The 16946-nt window shown below is 42.9% G+C and overlaps 1 protein-coding gene across 5 annotated transcripts in view; it reads left to right on the top strand.

Annotated features, from left to right (window-relative positions):
• Positions 1 to 16946, top strand: part of fcho2 (FCH and mu domain containing endocytic adaptor 2) — a 55272-nt gene that overhangs the window by 24643 nt on the left and 13683 nt on the right. For 3 of the 5 annotated variants that reach the window (XM_086301308.1, XM_086301309.1, XM_086301306.1), the window contains exons 8-19: positions 6118 to 6214; positions 9364 to 9408; positions 9531 to 9597; positions 9697 to 9721; positions 9956 to 10006; positions 10651 to 10710; positions 10866 to 11039; positions 13266 to 13290; positions 13917 to 13961; positions 14653 to 14692; positions 15396 to 15481; positions 16716 to 16805. In XM_086301308.1, coding sequence (XP_086157434.1) covers positions 6118 to 6214; positions 9364 to 9408; positions 9531 to 9597; positions 9697 to 9721; positions 9956 to 10006; positions 10651 to 10710; positions 10866 to 11039; positions 13266 to 13290; positions 13917 to 13961; positions 14653 to 14692; positions 15396 to 15481; positions 16716 to 16805 — 805 coding nt within the window. The remainder of the gene's footprint in view (positions 1 to 6117; positions 6215 to 9363; positions 9409 to 9530; positions 9598 to 9696; positions 9722 to 9955; positions 10007 to 10650; positions 10711 to 10865; positions 11040 to 13265; positions 13291 to 13916; positions 13962 to 14652; positions 14693 to 15395; positions 15482 to 16715; positions 16806 to 16946) is intronic. The other 2 variants (XM_086301310.1, XM_086301311.1) reach the window with 2 other exon arrangements.

Raw genomic sequence — 16946 nt, 5'->3', positions numbered from 1 at the left:
CCCCACCTCCTCAACCCGACCCCCACCAACATCCTCTCCTGCCAGGGCACAGAAGGCTAATGCACTCCACCTCGCCACAGGGGCCCGGGGGGCAAACACATATGTGTGCGTATGCGTGTTTTCGATAGTGGAGCCACTCTGCGCTTACAGTATCACGCAAATCTAAATGGTTTTGTTGAGATGGCTCAGTCAGTCAGTTTCACTTCCCCCTCACTAAACACACAAGCACATACGCACATCCAAAACAAACAAGCAAACACTATCCTTCCTCTCACACTACCCAAAGGGTATCTCAGTGCCAGCAACAATGATGCAACCTGACACAAGAGAATGCCAGTAAAGTACAGTATTTCTCCGCATGCAAAATAAACAAAACAAATGGTTTTAAATGCCGACCAAAGGCAACACAGCTCATATTACTGAGGAACAGCAGGAAGCTCTCCGTTCCTGTATATCATAAAGCAAGTGGCAGCACTAACCTATTGCTAACCATTCCTATCATCTGGGGGGGGCAACGGTCAGTATTTTGGGGCTTTCAGTCGAGGCTTCTTGGTGTGTTCATACAGTACTTGTCAGTAGAAGTCGGACCACAAACAGACTACTGCTGAAACCCAGAAAATCTCCAGTCTCACAAATTTTGTTACTTGTGTCAGATATGTGTAGCGGTAGACTACCGTTCCCATAAGGCTGTGTGTGGGGGGGGCTTCCGGGTTACGAGTAAAGTTGGAACACATCACCCGAACACGCTGCGTCCAGTGTCATCATTTATACGTGGTGTCAGAAGTGCGAACGGCGGTCTCCACAGTTTTGTTTTTTTTTCTTCTTCTTCTTTTTCGAGTACAGTACGGTGCAGTTAACTGCGAGAGAAGTTTTCGCATCGATAACCCGAACAAGACCGGCAAGCAGGTGAAGCGTGGCCGAGGCTGTGACCGGCACTAGCAACAGGGCGCGTGCGCGCGTGCGGTCGAGCACGAGCTTCACATGTCGGAAGGAGGAGACGAGGTCGGCGCACCGGAAAGCTTGGATTCTGAACGCGAGGAAGCCAGGGATCCACACGTCACGATGGCGACCACGGTACAAATAACACCCCCAGAAACATTTGACTTTTCTCATCCTGCCGAATGGCCAAAGTGGATCAGAAGGTTCGAAAGATTTCGCATTGCAACTGCTCTTGATAACAAATCAGACGAGTATCAAGTTAATGCACTCCTGTACGCTATGGGAGACGCTGCTGATGATGTTTTGGCAGTTTTACCACTGTGCGATGCAGATAAAAAGAAATATGCAACTGTCAAAGAGGCATTTGACAAACATTACGTAGGAAAACACAACGTAATTTTTGAAAGAGCACAGTTTAACTCCAGACGGCAACAGGAAGGGGAAAGTACAGAGTCGTTCATCACTGCTGTGCACAAACTTGCAGAAAATTGTGCATTTGGAGCACTCAAAGACGAACTCATAAGGGACAGAATTGTAGTTGGCATAAAAGACAAAAGACTGTCCGAGCTGCTGCAAATGGACTCAGAGTTGACTCTTGCTAAAGCCATTGAGAAAGTTAGGCAGAGCGAAACGGTAAAGAAACAACAATCAATACTTCACAGCAGCGCGGCAGTGGAGAAAACACTGAACATGGACACAATACGGACAAATACAACACGCGGGAAAACGCAGACGTGGCAGAAGAAGGAACAAAAGCCAATCAAACAAAGTGGAAAGGAATGTGGCCGCTGTGGTCGCAAGAACAAACACTCATGGAAAGAATGTCCAGCCAAAGAGGTACAGTGTCGAAAATGTCAGAAAAAAGGGCACTTTGCTGCGGTCTGTCGCAGTAGTGAAGCTACAGCACTACGCGAAGTGACAGAAAATCAGAAAGATGCAGACAGCGAGGATTGTGTGTTCTTGGGTGAAGTAGAGACTGGGAGGTCACAGCCCTGGGTGCAAAAGGTCAAGTTAAATGGGGAAAATGTATATTTTAAACTTGACACAGGGGCGGATGTTACATCTATTCCAGAGGGTTTGTACAGTCCAGACAGGGATGGTAAGCTGCAGAGACCCAGAAAGAAGTTACTAGGGCCGGGCAGTAACCCACTTAATGTTAAAGGCTGCTTCGAGGCACAGCTAGCAGTGAAAGGGCGCAGTGTTTCTCAAGACGTCTACCTTGTGTCAGGTCTAGTACAGCCACTGCTAAGCAGGCCAGCGTGTGAGGCTCTGGGTCTTGTGTACAGAGTAAGCACAGTAGAGGAATCGGTGACAGACTTCAGGGCAGCATACCCAGACGTTTTTAAAGGTTTAGGCGTGCTGAGGGAGCCTTATCACATTGAGATAGAGCAAGGAGCTGTACCAATAGCCCTATCTGCCCCAAGACGTGTTCCTCTTCCCCTCAGAGATGCAGTGAGAAATGAGCTGCACAGAATGGAAGAAATGGGTGTTATCTCCAAAGTCACTGAGCCTACAGAGTGGTGTTCTGGCATGGTAGTGGTCCCCAGACCAGCAGGAAAGCCCCCCAGAATATGTGTGGACCTCACACCCCTGAACACAGTAGTCAAAAGAGAAAGACACATCCTCCCAGCAGTAGATCAAACACTAGCGATGATGAAAGATGCTAAAGTGTTCACAAAGCTCGACGCCCGGTCTGGATTCTGGCAAATTCCGCTCACGCCAGAGTCAAGGCCACTCACTACCTTCATCACGCCTTTTGGAAGGTTTCAGTTCAACCGCCTTCCTTTTGGCATTGCATCGGCGCCGGAACATTTCCAAAGGCGAATGTCACAGATGCTGGAAGATTTTGAAGGGGTGATTTGTCACGCCGATGATGTGCTTGTATACGGCAGAGACAGGCAGGAGCACGACCAGAGGTTGCACTGTGTGCTCCAAATGTTTCAGAAGGAGGGTCTCACTCTGAATGAGAAGTGTGAGTTTGCTAAAAGTCAAATAATCTTTGTGGGACACAAAGTGTCAGCAAAAGGCATTGAGGCTGATCCCAACAAGATAACAGCAATCCAGCAGCTGCCGCAGCCTCAGAGTGTGGAAGATGTGCGCCGTCTCATGGGCATGGCCAACTATCTTGCCAAGTTTATGCCACAATTAGCCACAATCACCACACCATTAAAGGAACTGCTAAAAGACAGAAATGACTGGATATGGGCGGAGCCACAGGAAACAGCATTTAGGAGACTAAAAGGGATATTAAGCTCTCCAGAAGTGCTCGCTCAGTACTCCAACTCAGCAGATACACGAGTCGCTGCAGATGCATCGCCATACGGTGTCGGGGCTGTTCTCACTCAGAAACAGTCTGACAACTCCTGGCGACCGGTCACATATATCTCAAGAGGTCTCACAGACACAGAGAAACGCTACGCGCAGATAGAAAAGGAGGCACTAGCTGTAACGTGGGCGTGTGAACGACTGTCATCTTACCTCATGGGCTTACAGTTCACTCTAATCACAGATCACAAACCCCTGGTCCCTCTTCTGAGCACAAGAGGCCTGGATGACCTGCCTCCACGCATCCTGAGATTCCGCCTCAGGCTGCTGCGCTTTACTTTCACCATTGTCCATGTTCCAGGGAAAAACCTTGTCACTGCTGATGCTCTCTCACGAGCACCGCTGGCAGGGCCTCCTTCTGCTGGGGATCTTCAGCTGGAAAAAGAGGTGGAGGTTTTCGTGGACGGTGTAGTTTCCCATCTCCCAGCAACAGATAAAAGGCTGGAGGAGATTAAGTTGGCGCAGGAAATGGATGACCTGTGTAGAAAGGTGGTGTATCAATGTGGGACAGGCTGGCCAGAAAAAGGTAAACTAGATCCAGAGTTAAAGGGATACTGGCAATACAGAATGGACTTCAATCTAGTCCATGGTCTTCTCATGAAAGGGGAGAGACTTGTGATACCACCTCAAATGAGAGCGGAGGTTTTGTCACGTTTGCATGAAGGCCACCAGGGCGTTTCAAAATGCAGGGCCAGAGCAAAAGAGTCTGTGTGGTGGCCGGGCATCTCAACCCAAATACGTCAAATGGTAGACAGGTGCGAAACATGTCAAAAACATAGGTTACAGTGCCGTGAACCAATGCTGGCAACTCCTGTTCCCGACCGCCCATGGCAAAAAGTCGGCATGGATCTGTTCGAGTGGTCAAAGAAACACTTCCTGCTGATTATTGATTTTTTCTCAAGGTACATTGAGATAGCTGAACTGAGACACACAACTGCAGAGGTCACTATTAATGCTGTAAAAGAAGCCTTTGCAAGACATGGTGTTGCCGAGACTGTGGTATCGGATAACAGGCCACAATTTTCATCAGAACAGTTCAAGCACTTTGCCAAAGAGTACCAGTTCGCACATGAAACGAGCAGCCCTAGGTACCCCCAAGCCAACGGGGAGGCAGAACGCGCTGTTCGTACCATTAAAGACTTGTGGAAAAAGGACTGTGACTACACCAGAGCACTGCTAGCGTACAGGGCCACCCCACTGGAACATGGGCTCTCGCCGGCGCAGTTGCTTATGGGGAGACACCTGCGGACCACGCTGCCACAGGCTGTGGCAAAGCTGGTGCCAAGGTGGCCTGACCTACAGGCTTTTCGAAAAAAAGATGAGGAGGGGAGGCGTGAGCAGGCAAAACACTACAACCGCAGACATAGAGTCAGACCACTTCCGGAACTATCGTCAGGACAGAAAGTGTGGATTACCACGGAAGGAACTACTGGAGCAGTAGTTGGACCTGCCAGTGCTCCCAGATCCTATGTGGTAGAGACAGACAGGGGTTTTCTGAGGAGAAATAGGAGCCACCTCAGACCAACAGGGACTATTACCAGATCTGGTCGAGTGGTGAGACCTCCTGAAAGACTGGATGTGTAATTCTCTGAAGTTATCCATTCATGCCCTATTCAAAGCTGGGTTAAGCTGTCAGAGATGTTTACAATAATGTGTTTTGTTTAAATGTAAGTGAACAAATGAGGGATGTGTATAATTTTCATGTTTCATGATGTTCCCCATTTCTGTTCTAGTGAGCTGTTTGAGACGTTATGAAGTATGTCTTTAGCTAGAAGGAGGAGGTGTAGCGGTAGACTACCGTTCCCATAAGGCTGTGTGTGGGGGGGGCTTCCGGGTTACGAGTAAAGTTGGAACACATCACCCGAACACGCTGCGTCCAGTGTCATCATTTATACGATATGTGCTCATAAAGATTATTAAGCGAATGACACTGGTTTCTGTCATGTTATAATCAAACATATTGACATTAAAAGCAGTCATTAAGTTTAATGTGCCTCATTATAAATGACCTATCAAACAGAGCAGTTTCTCCTTGTTTAATTGATTCAGTTATGCAGAGAAAATGTTTAACAAGAGGAGTCCAAAATTGCATACGTCTGCCAAGGCAGTAAATTAACCTTCATGGCATGCATCAGTTGAGCCTCTGGATCCAAAAGGATGTCCCCTCTGTGATATTTACTTGTCTCTCCCATTTTTTTTTCTCTATTAAATATATTTGTCTGCAAAGTTATGATTTGAAAAGCAACAAATGCTTTCTGGATTCCTGCATTCTGATGGGCTCCAAAAGTCACTTCTGACTTGGGCCAAGCCCCGGGTCAAAACTTTTTGAATAATTGTGCCCACAAACAAACAGACAAAGCAAACTGCTCACACCCCCCTCATTTTGCATGGAGGTAATAACGTGAATCACTGAGTTGAGGGGGGGTTCTAACAGCGCTGTAGCTACACTAAAGATCAATGCTTGGCTTGTGATACTGAGGTTTTTTTCATTTGTGTAGGTATTTGCTTGCAGAGGGTAAAGACCTTTTTTTTTCAACTTTTAAGTACATTGTAACTGAGCTGTATAGCTACTGCACAGTGAAAAAACAGGCCAGATTTTAGAGGAAAATATAATCTGGCTTTGCAGGCAGCACTTAAATATGCACATCATCTTCTTATCACACTTTAAGAGAAATGTTACCTGGCAAGTGGTCCCAAATGACCTCTTTTATACAAGTAACAAACAAACTCTACCATTAGTTGACCAACTCGCTCTAAGCACTACATCAGTTAAAAATCACCACAACCTCATTTAAAGAAGACTATAAATTTTAAGATCATGGGTAAATCTGATTTCTTTTTGAACCTTTCCAGGTCCACCATGAATTTGTGAGGAACATCGAGAACACATCAGTTGAGAGCTTAATCCAGAAACTGGCTGAAAGCAAAGGAACGGGCAAAGAGAGACCAGGTAAGCCGCCGGGGTCCTGTATGTTTTATTTAGAGTAATTAATATTTTTCACTGTCTGTACTGTGTGTTAAGAAATTGTTGCCAGGGGGTATGGGGGGCTTCTTTCTGACCCAGGCTTGTGGAGAGGGGAGGGGTATATAGAGAGGGGCAATTAGTGGTAGGAGAGAGGGCCATCAGAGTCAATCACAGTAATCTGCTGTAAAGGTAGGCAGGCTTGGCATTCCAGTAAGCATGTGACACACCGGGGGCTTTGCTGTGTTCACAGGCTAAGCAGGCATAACCAACTTCTTCAGGAGGTCAGGGCTCAACAATAACTCTTGTGTAAACTTTGCCATGCCACAATAATCAAGGGAAAACTCCACAGACACTTTTGGCTCCACTCCCTTACCTCCCTCTCATTCACGCACACGCACTCATTCCCTTATCTCCTTGGTCGATATTTTCCTTCTTTTACAGCGTCTCTGACGTATTGTTTTTTTTTCTGGCATTAGCCTCTGTAGTCTCATCATGCAACATAGCTCAAAACCCAGTCTGCAATATTACAAGCTGCCCTTGTGCACTTGTACTACATCACGTCAGGTCACGGGCGCAGAGGGGTCACCTCTGCTGTGTTTGTGTGTACACAAACGGTGACCCCCTGTGTCCAGACGCTGCATCTAAGAAGTGGTGGCCTTCATTTGTTTGGACAGCAGTATTAATTGACGCTTAAAAAAAACGGTCAGAAAATTCCTTCCCCGTATCAAACGCGTTCATTAGGAATTGCTCACCAGCCCTGGCCCTGTCAGAAAAATAACCCGTCTGTCCCCGTGATGAAATAGCTGAACGGATGGCCGGTCTGGAGCCTTTAGAGAGAGAGAGAGAGAGGTTGAATAAACTTTCTATTGCGGAAACAATCCCAAAGTGACACGCTGCGAGGCAGGGGGGGTCGGCGTGTTCAACGATATCCAGCTGAGCTGTCAACTGGCGGCGGGCCAGACACGCAAACCACTCCACCCCTCTCTCTGGCTCCCAGTTGCCATGTGAAGCATATGCAATTTGAAAAAAAAAAAAATCCATCTTCCTCTCATGCGTGACTGCATGCTTCCCTCACAGAGAGTAGAAAGAAAAGAAACATCTTCCCCTGTATAAACAAAGACGTCTGTCTGTTTAGGAGATGCTTAAACAGTTCCTAATGTCTGTCCAGATTTAGGTAATATTCATGCATCTGGTGTTTAGACATTTTCGGCTGTTTGTGTGGATAAATATTGTCAGATGGGATCGCAGGATGCCGGTGGCAAAGAATTCCTGCTCTGCTTGGGTCTCATGCAGATTCCTACAGCCTTTTTTTTTTTAAACATCCCGATGGCACAGGGTAATCTTTCAACCCCGTCCACTACTTTTGTTTGACTATTTTTACCACTGATGGGTAAATAAACACTGATGTCATAAGTTAATGATGTGTTTCTTCTTCTTCTCCTTATAAAAAACACCCAAAAAAGCAACACTCGACATATATTCACATGTTCTTAAAGCTGATTGAACAGGGATGATGAAATTATCTCTCGCCTCCTTCTGTGAGTCTTCTTGAATGAGCACGCCAGGGCTGCTTTGATTGGCACGAAGCTCTCACTCACTCAAAACCCACAACAGCCCTCCGTGCCGCCGCTGTGTGTTTGCCAGCAGTGCTGAAGCCCGATATTGCATAGTAGAGTAGATCGGTCATCGGTGAGCTTTATCCACTCCACTTGCTCGCATGCCTCTCGTGACTCGCCGCTTCCCTGCACTTCAGTCGGCATCGCACACTCAGAACAATGCGTCGATTCTGCTCGTGACTGGCCTCTTCTTGGTGGTGGTGGGGGGCAGGGGACTGCATTGGACTGCTGCTGTGTATATTTTGAGTTAAAATATCATTAGCTTTGTTGTTTTCAGGTCAAGCCCTGTTAGTGTATTGCAGATTTCGCCGGAGGGTCCTGCCCCATCTTTCTTTCTCTGTATATCTTTCTGTGCCTCCTGTTAATCTTGTGTACACTCTTAAGCTTTCTAGGTACGTGCAGTATATCACCCATTTCTTTCATGTCACGCATTTTAAGAGCTAATAGTCATAGTCACATTGCCATTTAAAACCATTAATTAACCACTGTTTGTTTAATTGTGTACCTAAGAAGGCGTGAGTCTTTTAAATGGATTGTAACTACACACGAATACAGAGGCACGCACCGCCTGATCTAGTGGATTTGGCTGATTGACACGTACACGCATTGCATGCCTTACTTCTCATTTGTGTGTGTGTGAGTGCCTACTCGGCGTGACAATCAAAGTGCAGGGCGTTAGAGGCAAATATGCATAATTGACGAGGAGTAAATTAGGCGTAAACGTTGTTGTTTTTTGTTTTCTCATCATTTAAATGACGTGTCCAAATAGCCAAAAACTATTTGGTTTTTTGTTGCTGTTGTTTTTGTCCATATAAATTCATGGCTGGTTTCACTCCAAATGATGCACTGATCAATTGCTGGAACCGATTTAAGGATTTGCCTGTTAGCCAAGGATGTTTCAGCGATTTCAGTCGATCATGTTTGTTTGTTTATGGTTTGTTCTTTCTCTCGCCGTTTTCTACATGTGGGAGTGAAGGAGAAAAGGGCGTTACTTAAAGCTCAAGAGCAGATTTGTCTGAGTGTCTTTAAACACTTCAGCGCATGTAATCTTGCACTCGCTTGTCTTTTTCGTAGTAGGGTTTAGTAACTGTGCGTGTGTCACGCGGCCGGGTTTAGTTTCACCGCAGTTTAGCCTTCACACCTGCCGCTTGCTGAAAATACCCGAGCTCCTGCAAGGATTTGGAATTGGTTCATGGTTGCGGTGAGGTTTTGTGCTTAGAAGCGTCTCTCTGTGAGGAAGATTATGTGACGGTGTAGAGTGGGGCTTCGTGTCAACCAGGAGGGATTGTGCCATCTCTGTAAGGGCCACCAGACACACAGTTGACTCTGCTATTGACCCTGTCTGCCCTCTGGGAGCAGCCTAGCTTTGTTTGTATACACTCGCTGCATTGCACGACAGACTGCGTGTGTGTGTGTGTGTCTGTGTGATCATTGCGTGATTCACATTCACAACGTTCACAGCAGTGGGTCATTGACCCTTTGTATGTCAAATGAACCTAAATGATTTTTTTTTTTTAGGACCCATTGAGTTTGAGGAGTGCAATGTAGCTATTGCTGCTGAAGGTAAGCCTTTTTGTAAAAGAAGAAACACATTTGAGGGACACAAATACTAAATATGTCTGAAAACTGATGCTTTTTAAATAAATCTGTGGTTAAAGCTCTTCATTTTTTAAATATGTATTAAGGAGCCAAACCCAGAAGAAGAAAACTATTAATCCCAGGTCGGAGGAAAGACAAGGACACAGACTCTACGTGAGTAGAGACTCGTATTTCCAGTCCACAGCACAATTTATGCATCTTCACTCATCTTCACTTCTTAGTCATGATCACGTGACCATTTGTGTCTTCCAGGGAGTCGACAGAAGTCGAGGCTGCTGTGAGTATAACTTTCACCGACGCAGACCGCGACTATAATCTTTGAGTTTCACCCTGTTGTGTTATCTTGATTTCAGACAGCAGGAGGTGGAAAACATCTTCGTTCGTTTATCGCCATGTTCTGTTTTAATGATTTTCCGGTCACTTTCTCCATCTCTCTGTTCCCGTTCGTTTCGGTTTTTTGTGGATGTGCTTGTTCACGTATTCACGTATTCATCCCTCTCTGTGCTTGTAGAACACCGCCAATGGTGCTCCGCCTGGATACTTTGCAGACATCCAGAATGCTGTAAGCAAGCTATTAACGTCACTCTTACACATAGTGTCTCTTTCTAACACATGCGCAGCAAATATTCATACTGACATAGATAATGCATTTCATTAAAAATCTTAATATCCTACAAAACGTGTCCCTAATGGTATAAGGTGTTGTGTGATTCCGCTGAATTTACAGGGCTCTCAAATTTGGTTGTGTAGGATGAGATAGTGAAAAATCACCATAATATCACCCCTTTAACCCGGTCTTTATTTGTTTTAGGTTGTTTTATGTATCTATAAATATGTGTACTGATTTTTAATTGTAGTATATTTTTTATTATTTAAAGCCTCAACATGAATGATTGTACCCATTCATTTACAACAAATTTATATCTAAGCAAAAACACCATTTTAGACTTAATTGGAATTTTTTGCCTTTTGAAGTTAGGTATTAATCAACCTTCTTTTTAAAATGTATCATTTACAATTTAACATGAAGTTTTAGCAATTTTCTGAACAAATTGACAAAATAAAGTTATTTTTATCTAGTTTGAAATGAGCAGCATAAAGAAAAGATGCGTTAACAAAGGATTTCATCCTGTAAAATTAACTTTGTGTTAACTCAAAATAAATTGTGGAAGAAAGGAAAATCGTATCCTGCTTGTGTTTTTGCAGAATGTTCCTCAAGTTGATGAAGAGGGTTTCTGCATCAGACCAGAAGTAAATGAAAACGATATCCTTTTTTGTTTGTCTCAGCGCCAGGCTCGCTTGTTAGGCACGTTGGAGTTGTTGAGGTTTTTTTTAAACAAGGCTAAATGAAACTCAGATTTATGCCCATGTTTCTGATCTGAGGTTGTTGCCATTATCCTCCTTAACTTCTCTGCTCACATGCCAAAGAGAATTCCTTCTACTCGTCCAGCGACTCGGAGGATGAAGACGAACCCAGGAAGTTCCACGTGCAGATCAAGCCCGTTCAGCCAAACAACGGCGTTCATCAGAACCAAGCCAACATCGATGAGCTCAAGGCCTCCATTGGAAACATCATCCTGTCGCCTTCAACCTCGGTACGGCTCGTGACACTGATAGCACACCAAATAGTAAAATCCTCAAAGATAAACTTGTTGCTACCTTGCCCTGCTGCAGAAGGAGGCTGCTCTGCTTGTGTAACACTAGAGGGCATCACGAGAATGTAAAAACGTCCCCTCGTAGGGCAGATTAAACTGCCATTTATCAAAGGTGTTTCCCATTGGTTACTCTTTCTTGAAGCTATTATTTTTTACATTGAAAAGCTTTATGTTTATTTTACATGCTATATTGTTTTCTTATTCATTGAGGTTCATGTTTGTGCAATTTTTTCTTTTTCTTTTTTTCTTAGAATTTAGATTAATATCAAGCAACATTAGGATCACTTATTCTTTCATCTTCTTTTTTCAAATATTAAGAACTCAGAAACAATTTTTGAGTTAAGTGTGTGATGTTGCTGTTTCTTACTCTCGCGCGCACACACACACACACTCTCAGCTCTTTAGGGAATGTTTTACAGCAATGCTCTGCAGTCTGCACACATACACACGATCTGTGACCTCAGTCATGGAGCTCCATTCAAGTCCTTGTCCCTCATCATCTCTCAGTCTCTGAATCACTCTCTGGCGCTCCATGAAAATAGCCACTGTCGTTAAACTTTAAAACCACTACGGCTTGTGTGCAAACGCACAGCCTGTGTGCACTGAGCTGCTGTTGTTAATAGTGTTGTGGAGCGGCCAAGAGGGGCACGCTCAGTGTTGCTAAGGGGGTCTAGTGGGTTTCACCCGCCTCGCTCCCTGGCTGCACCATTAACCGATTGTCACGGCATCCTCTTTCCCAACTTTGGCCGTCTCTCTCAGCCTCAGCTCTCATTGCTTTTCCTCCTCGCCATTTGCGTCGTATCTCACTCTGTTTTTCCCCCCTCTCGTTTCTTTCTTTGGTTTTAGTCTTTGGGTTTTATTAAAGCCCATTTATTCTAGACAGGACTCTGTTGTGGTTATTTATGAATACTTTATGGGGTTCGTTACGTAGTTTTGACAAATGTTCCCCCCCCCCACCGACATTAATTATAAAGATAACTTTCAAGCTTACAGAGATGTTTTTTCTATTAAGTGCAAAAAAATAAATAATTTCGATTGGGAGTTTTAACCTCAAACCTTGTCTGTCACCGATTTGTAGTTAAACCCACCCTTACATTCTCGTCTCTGTCACTACTGATTTGAATTGAAATACCAGCGTAGTCTCTAGATTGTATATGCCCTCCTTTTGTTTATTTTCTGCTCCCTCTGCCTATTTTATATTTACACAAAGCTGAAAACATATACTCCATCCAAGATGATGACAAACATTGCATCATCTGGTGTGAATTATTGATAGATTTTCTTCCCCCATCAGTGCTCATTTTTCTGTCTTTTTTTTTTTCATTTCTCCTCCTGTTTCGTTTCCCCTCCACGGTGTTCCCTTTATTGAAATAGCAATGGAAGTCGTGTGTGTGTGTGTGTGTGGCCAGCAATAGCCATAATTGAACCCATTTGCCGCTTAGCGCCTGTGGGACTAAACCCTGGCCTCGCAGCTCAACGGCAGTTAAATGCTTTTGCTATGTTCCTTAAACCCATTTTGTTTCTTTTTTTTGTCTCCCCCCGTCTCCAACCTGACCTTTATTCTTGTAAGAAATAAATTCTTCGCCGAAAGTGTTGGACCTGAAGAGTGCATCTCACATAGGTTGTGTTAACGCAGTTGGACCCGGGAAGATTTATGTCGCAGGAAAAGGAGAAAAAAAAAGAATCTGTAAAGGAAGCTGGTGAAGAGTTTGAGGCACGCTCTGTGCTGTCTCTGACTGATCGTTATATGGGATTACGTACACGGTTTTGTGCTGCTGAATTTTTCACCCTAGGTTTAATGTCTGGTATGTGTGAGTCGAGAGTAGTCCTGTGATTTACTGTCTTGAACTCTAAGTGGAAAAAATTCCCTTTGCCATTGGGAATAATTAATAATACAATTTTGACCAGTGTTAACACGTATTTTAATAGGTATTTGCTTTTTTTTTTTTTAATCCCCAGAGAAAGTTAGGGATCCATTCAGCATCGCATTGCACTTTGTAGATCAATTCTCCCTTCGTGAAGTCCAGTTTGAAGAGCGCGAACACCTCTTTCTTGTCCTTTTTGTCCTTTTGTTAACAAGTAAACAAAGTTCTGACATGTATCGGTTAGTAATTGGCTTTGGGATATATGCATCTTTGATTAATCATTGTCTGTTTTTGCTTTCAGGGACAGATGCGGAGGAACCAGTCCAGTGAGTATTTTTTTTCTTCCAGACCTTTTCTTTATCTGTGTTGCTACATGACTGTGAAGGATGAAGTGGAGGGGGGCTCGACTGCACAACTCCTCGACCACGTTTTTCCTGGCCCGGGTTGTTTTTAAAGGGGTTGTCTTTAAGAGGGAAAATCCAGAAATCTAGCCAAAACCAACACATCCCAAGAAAAAGTAAATAACTGTTCCCTTCTATAAATCTGAGCTCGGGGGATATTTCCCTCCAATGGTACAAATAAGATTAATTGCTTAATTAACTGTTTATGTTTGGACATGTCAGAAATTATCTTTTCCCTTCTGCAAGCTGGCACAGTTGTGGGAGTTTTGCTGAATTTGTGTATGTCCCCAAGAGCTTATGAAAACGTGTTTGTTGTACTCCACGAGGTCTTTGATAAAAGAAGCGTAAAAGCACTGATTATTCACCCAGAAAGTTTTTTTTAATCTTCTTTTTATCTTGTTTTTCTTTTTATTACTTTGTTTTTATAGTCAGTGTTTGTATGAGACTTAATGATAATCCCATTCGCTTTCTGCAACCCACACACTGATTGCATTTACATCAATTTGCAAAAATTAGTAGCATTGATAGATGTATACTTTACATGCGCTCAGGGATCACAGGAGTGTCTACAGTAAGGTCTAAGACTAAGGGCTTCGGTGAGTATTTTTTCACTACAGTAGTTGGCCTGCAACCCTTCCTTCCCCTCCACTTTTAAAATGTCTTCCACAGCCCTCATCGCTGTCCCTTCCTGGGAGCCTTTCATACAGCTTCTGAAGCCAGCTGACCCCCCAGCTAACATCACTGACTCACTGAAAACTTTCAGTTTCTGAATTTGAAGGACTTAAATACACGTGTGGTTTTAAATCTGGGTCCTCTCAGCAGTACCTTTTTACTTCTAGTGCTTGAAGTGCTGCTTCAGGTCGCTTATATGGATCTTTTCAATGTAAGGCAGCGCTTTAAAGCAGGGGAACAAAAGAACAGGGCATTTCCTGATTAGTTGCTTCATCCCTTGTTTTAAAGTGGTACCACCATATTGAACATACAGCATAACCTCCTGTGTTAACTCTTTTGCAGTATTTGGATGAAAGTTCAAAAAAACATTTCACAAAGCAGAAATAAGAAAATTAAACACCTGTATCTAACCTTACTGCAAATATATATATTTTCAGTGGTACTGTAGGTGGTGGTTTAATTTTTTTTTTTAATGGGGAAAAAATCTGGTTTAAGGTTTAATTATCAAATATCTTTTTTTAAATTTGATTTTGAGTAACTTGCTGTGTATTTGCTGTCACCACTCTGTTAAGAACTGCGGGCCTGACTTTTCTGTTTGTTTTTCTCTTGCTTCAGGTGATGAGCTAGGAAAACCCAGAGTGCCAACATCATTCGAGTGAGTACTGGAGTAAAACATCAAACCTTTGCCTGCTCAGTGCCAATGATCATATTTTTCTTTATGTTTGCGCCGTCTGTGAACATTTCAGTTATTATTATTATTATTATTATTATTACCTCTGCCAAGGAGGTTATGTTTTTGGTAGCATTTATGTCTGTGTCATTCTGTCTGTAAACACAATAGGTCGAAAAGTGTTAAAGGAACTATTGTAAAACTTTTTAACAGTGTAGAGTGGAGTGATGTTAACCATCCACTGAAAGTTGGCTTACATACACCAAAAGGTCAACTTGACAAAAAGAAACTATGCTTCTTACAAGTGTAGTGTGCAAATAGAAAGTACCATGCAAAGATTTAAAATATCATGTCACAATTGACCTCTAACCTCTCCTTCAAGGTCAGTAGATTGTGATCTGAAGATCAAAGTGATAAATAATGCTATATAGACCTATTTAAAATCTGTCATGCTGCCCTTATCTGATTTTTACCGCACTACAAAAGAACAAAGAAAACAAAATGAACATATCCAAAATAAAATACTATTCCCTTAAAAGTAAACACTGCCCAGAGAGAGAGCTGCATTGGTGGAGGTTTCGCGCTCTCTGAGTGCTTCTTGTTTTATACTGAATCCAAATGTGCTGCTTTATATTAGAAAGGTGACGTCCGTTTATTTGACTTTCTCTTTCTCTCGTAACTACGGCAGGCTGACTAACAACGACCTTCTGTCTCTGGATCCTTTAAGTCCAGCTCAGGCCATCAGATCTTCCTCCGCTGTGTCATCATCGGCAGGTAACCCACAGACAGTTTGTGTTTGAAATGATTTGTTACAGCAGAAGCATATAATTAAAGTTGATCACTTCCTGCAAATATTAAATTACAGAAACTGGGTAATAGTGAGTGGCAAACGAGTAGTGATGGAACAGTTGTTCCAGTGGTTGACTGTCCAGCGGGCACCGTGTGGGGTGGGATCTGGCTTCATATGACTATCACTGCCTTATTTCCATAATAAAAAATAAAACATATTATCCATTTATTTATAACAAAGGTAAAAAAGTTGCAGTTGACTGTTATTTCAATTAGAGAAATGCCAATCCTCTTAGTAAAACTGCATGCAATTAACCCAGGGCCTGCTGCAGACTGAGAATGCTTTTCAAATATTACCTCTGGTTACATGAAAATCTGAGTAGTCTAACTTCAACAAGCAGCTATGCTACAACAGTTCAGGTTTTTACTCATTAACTTGTCACTCAGTTTTTTCTTCCGAGCTACTTAATTTGAAGCCTCTCCTTTAGTTTAGTCCGGAAACAGAAGCCTAAAATTACCAAATTATTAGAGTTTGTAGGCTTTTTCCCCACTTTGCATTTTCCCGGTGTAATTTTTCACCATTTTCTACAAATCAAACAGTCACTCCACCCTCCCGCAAGAAATTTGAGTGCATTTAACATCACCACATTCACCAGCATTTAGCTTGTTTCTCATGGATTTACATGTGCAACACCAATGTTTAAAGAGAGTGACATTGTCATTGACCCATTGCCTAGGTTAAGCATAATCCACAGTTAATTGGCACCTAGTTGGGGTCAAAGGGTCAGCTATAAAGCTCGCTGGCACGTATGTTGTCAAACAGAATCTTGTTACTGTCAAAGGTCTTGGCTTTAAAGTCAAAATAGCATCAAAAAGTGCCCTGATTAAGATACACTGACGGGAATTAAATCCCAGCTTTCAGCATGTTAAATCTCAGTTTATACACTGCAGTGGTATTACCAACCCCATATGCACACATCACACATCAAACAAGTGTAATCTGAGAAGTGTTTAAAGGGTTTTATTTTATTTATTTTTTTTATGTAAATATATATGGCACGTGTCTGTTTATTTTGTGGTCATGGATTTTATTGTGTTTTTAGTTTTTGTCCATTTACTTTCTCCTTTTATTGTTTCATTATAATGTTATTCTTTACATTTTTTCTTTTAAATGACTTGCTTTATTGTTGGCTTGATTATTTTCACCTGTTCTTGTCAGACCTTGCCTCTATCTTCTTTTCAAACCCTCCATCTCCACCTTTTCTGGTGAATGACTCAGACTCAGATGTCTTTCTGCCAGAGACATCAGGTAAAGTTTGTTTGCCCTGTTCATCAGAGAGAAGCTGAAATTAATTTTTTTTTCAAACAGCACCAGACATCAACCGCTTTTCTTTTTCTTTTTTCTTTTTGCATGGCATATATCTTTATATAAGGGTTTTTTTTTTCCATT

The sequence above is a fragment of the Aulonocara sp. 'chitande type north' Nkhata Bay genome, linkage group LG7, assembly GCF_057382095.1.
Source record: "Aulonocara sp. 'chitande type north' Nkhata Bay isolate Kocher_YH1m ecotype deep benthic linkage group LG7, A_spYH_male_GT1.1, whole genome shotgun sequence".
Taxonomy (NCBI): domain Eukaryota; kingdom Metazoa; phylum Chordata; class Actinopteri; order Cichliformes; family Cichlidae; genus Aulonocara; species Aulonocara sp. 'chitande type north' Nkhata Bay.
The sequence above is the reverse complement of the archived record's forward strand: the minus strand, read 5'-3'. Positions and strand labels throughout refer to the sequence as shown.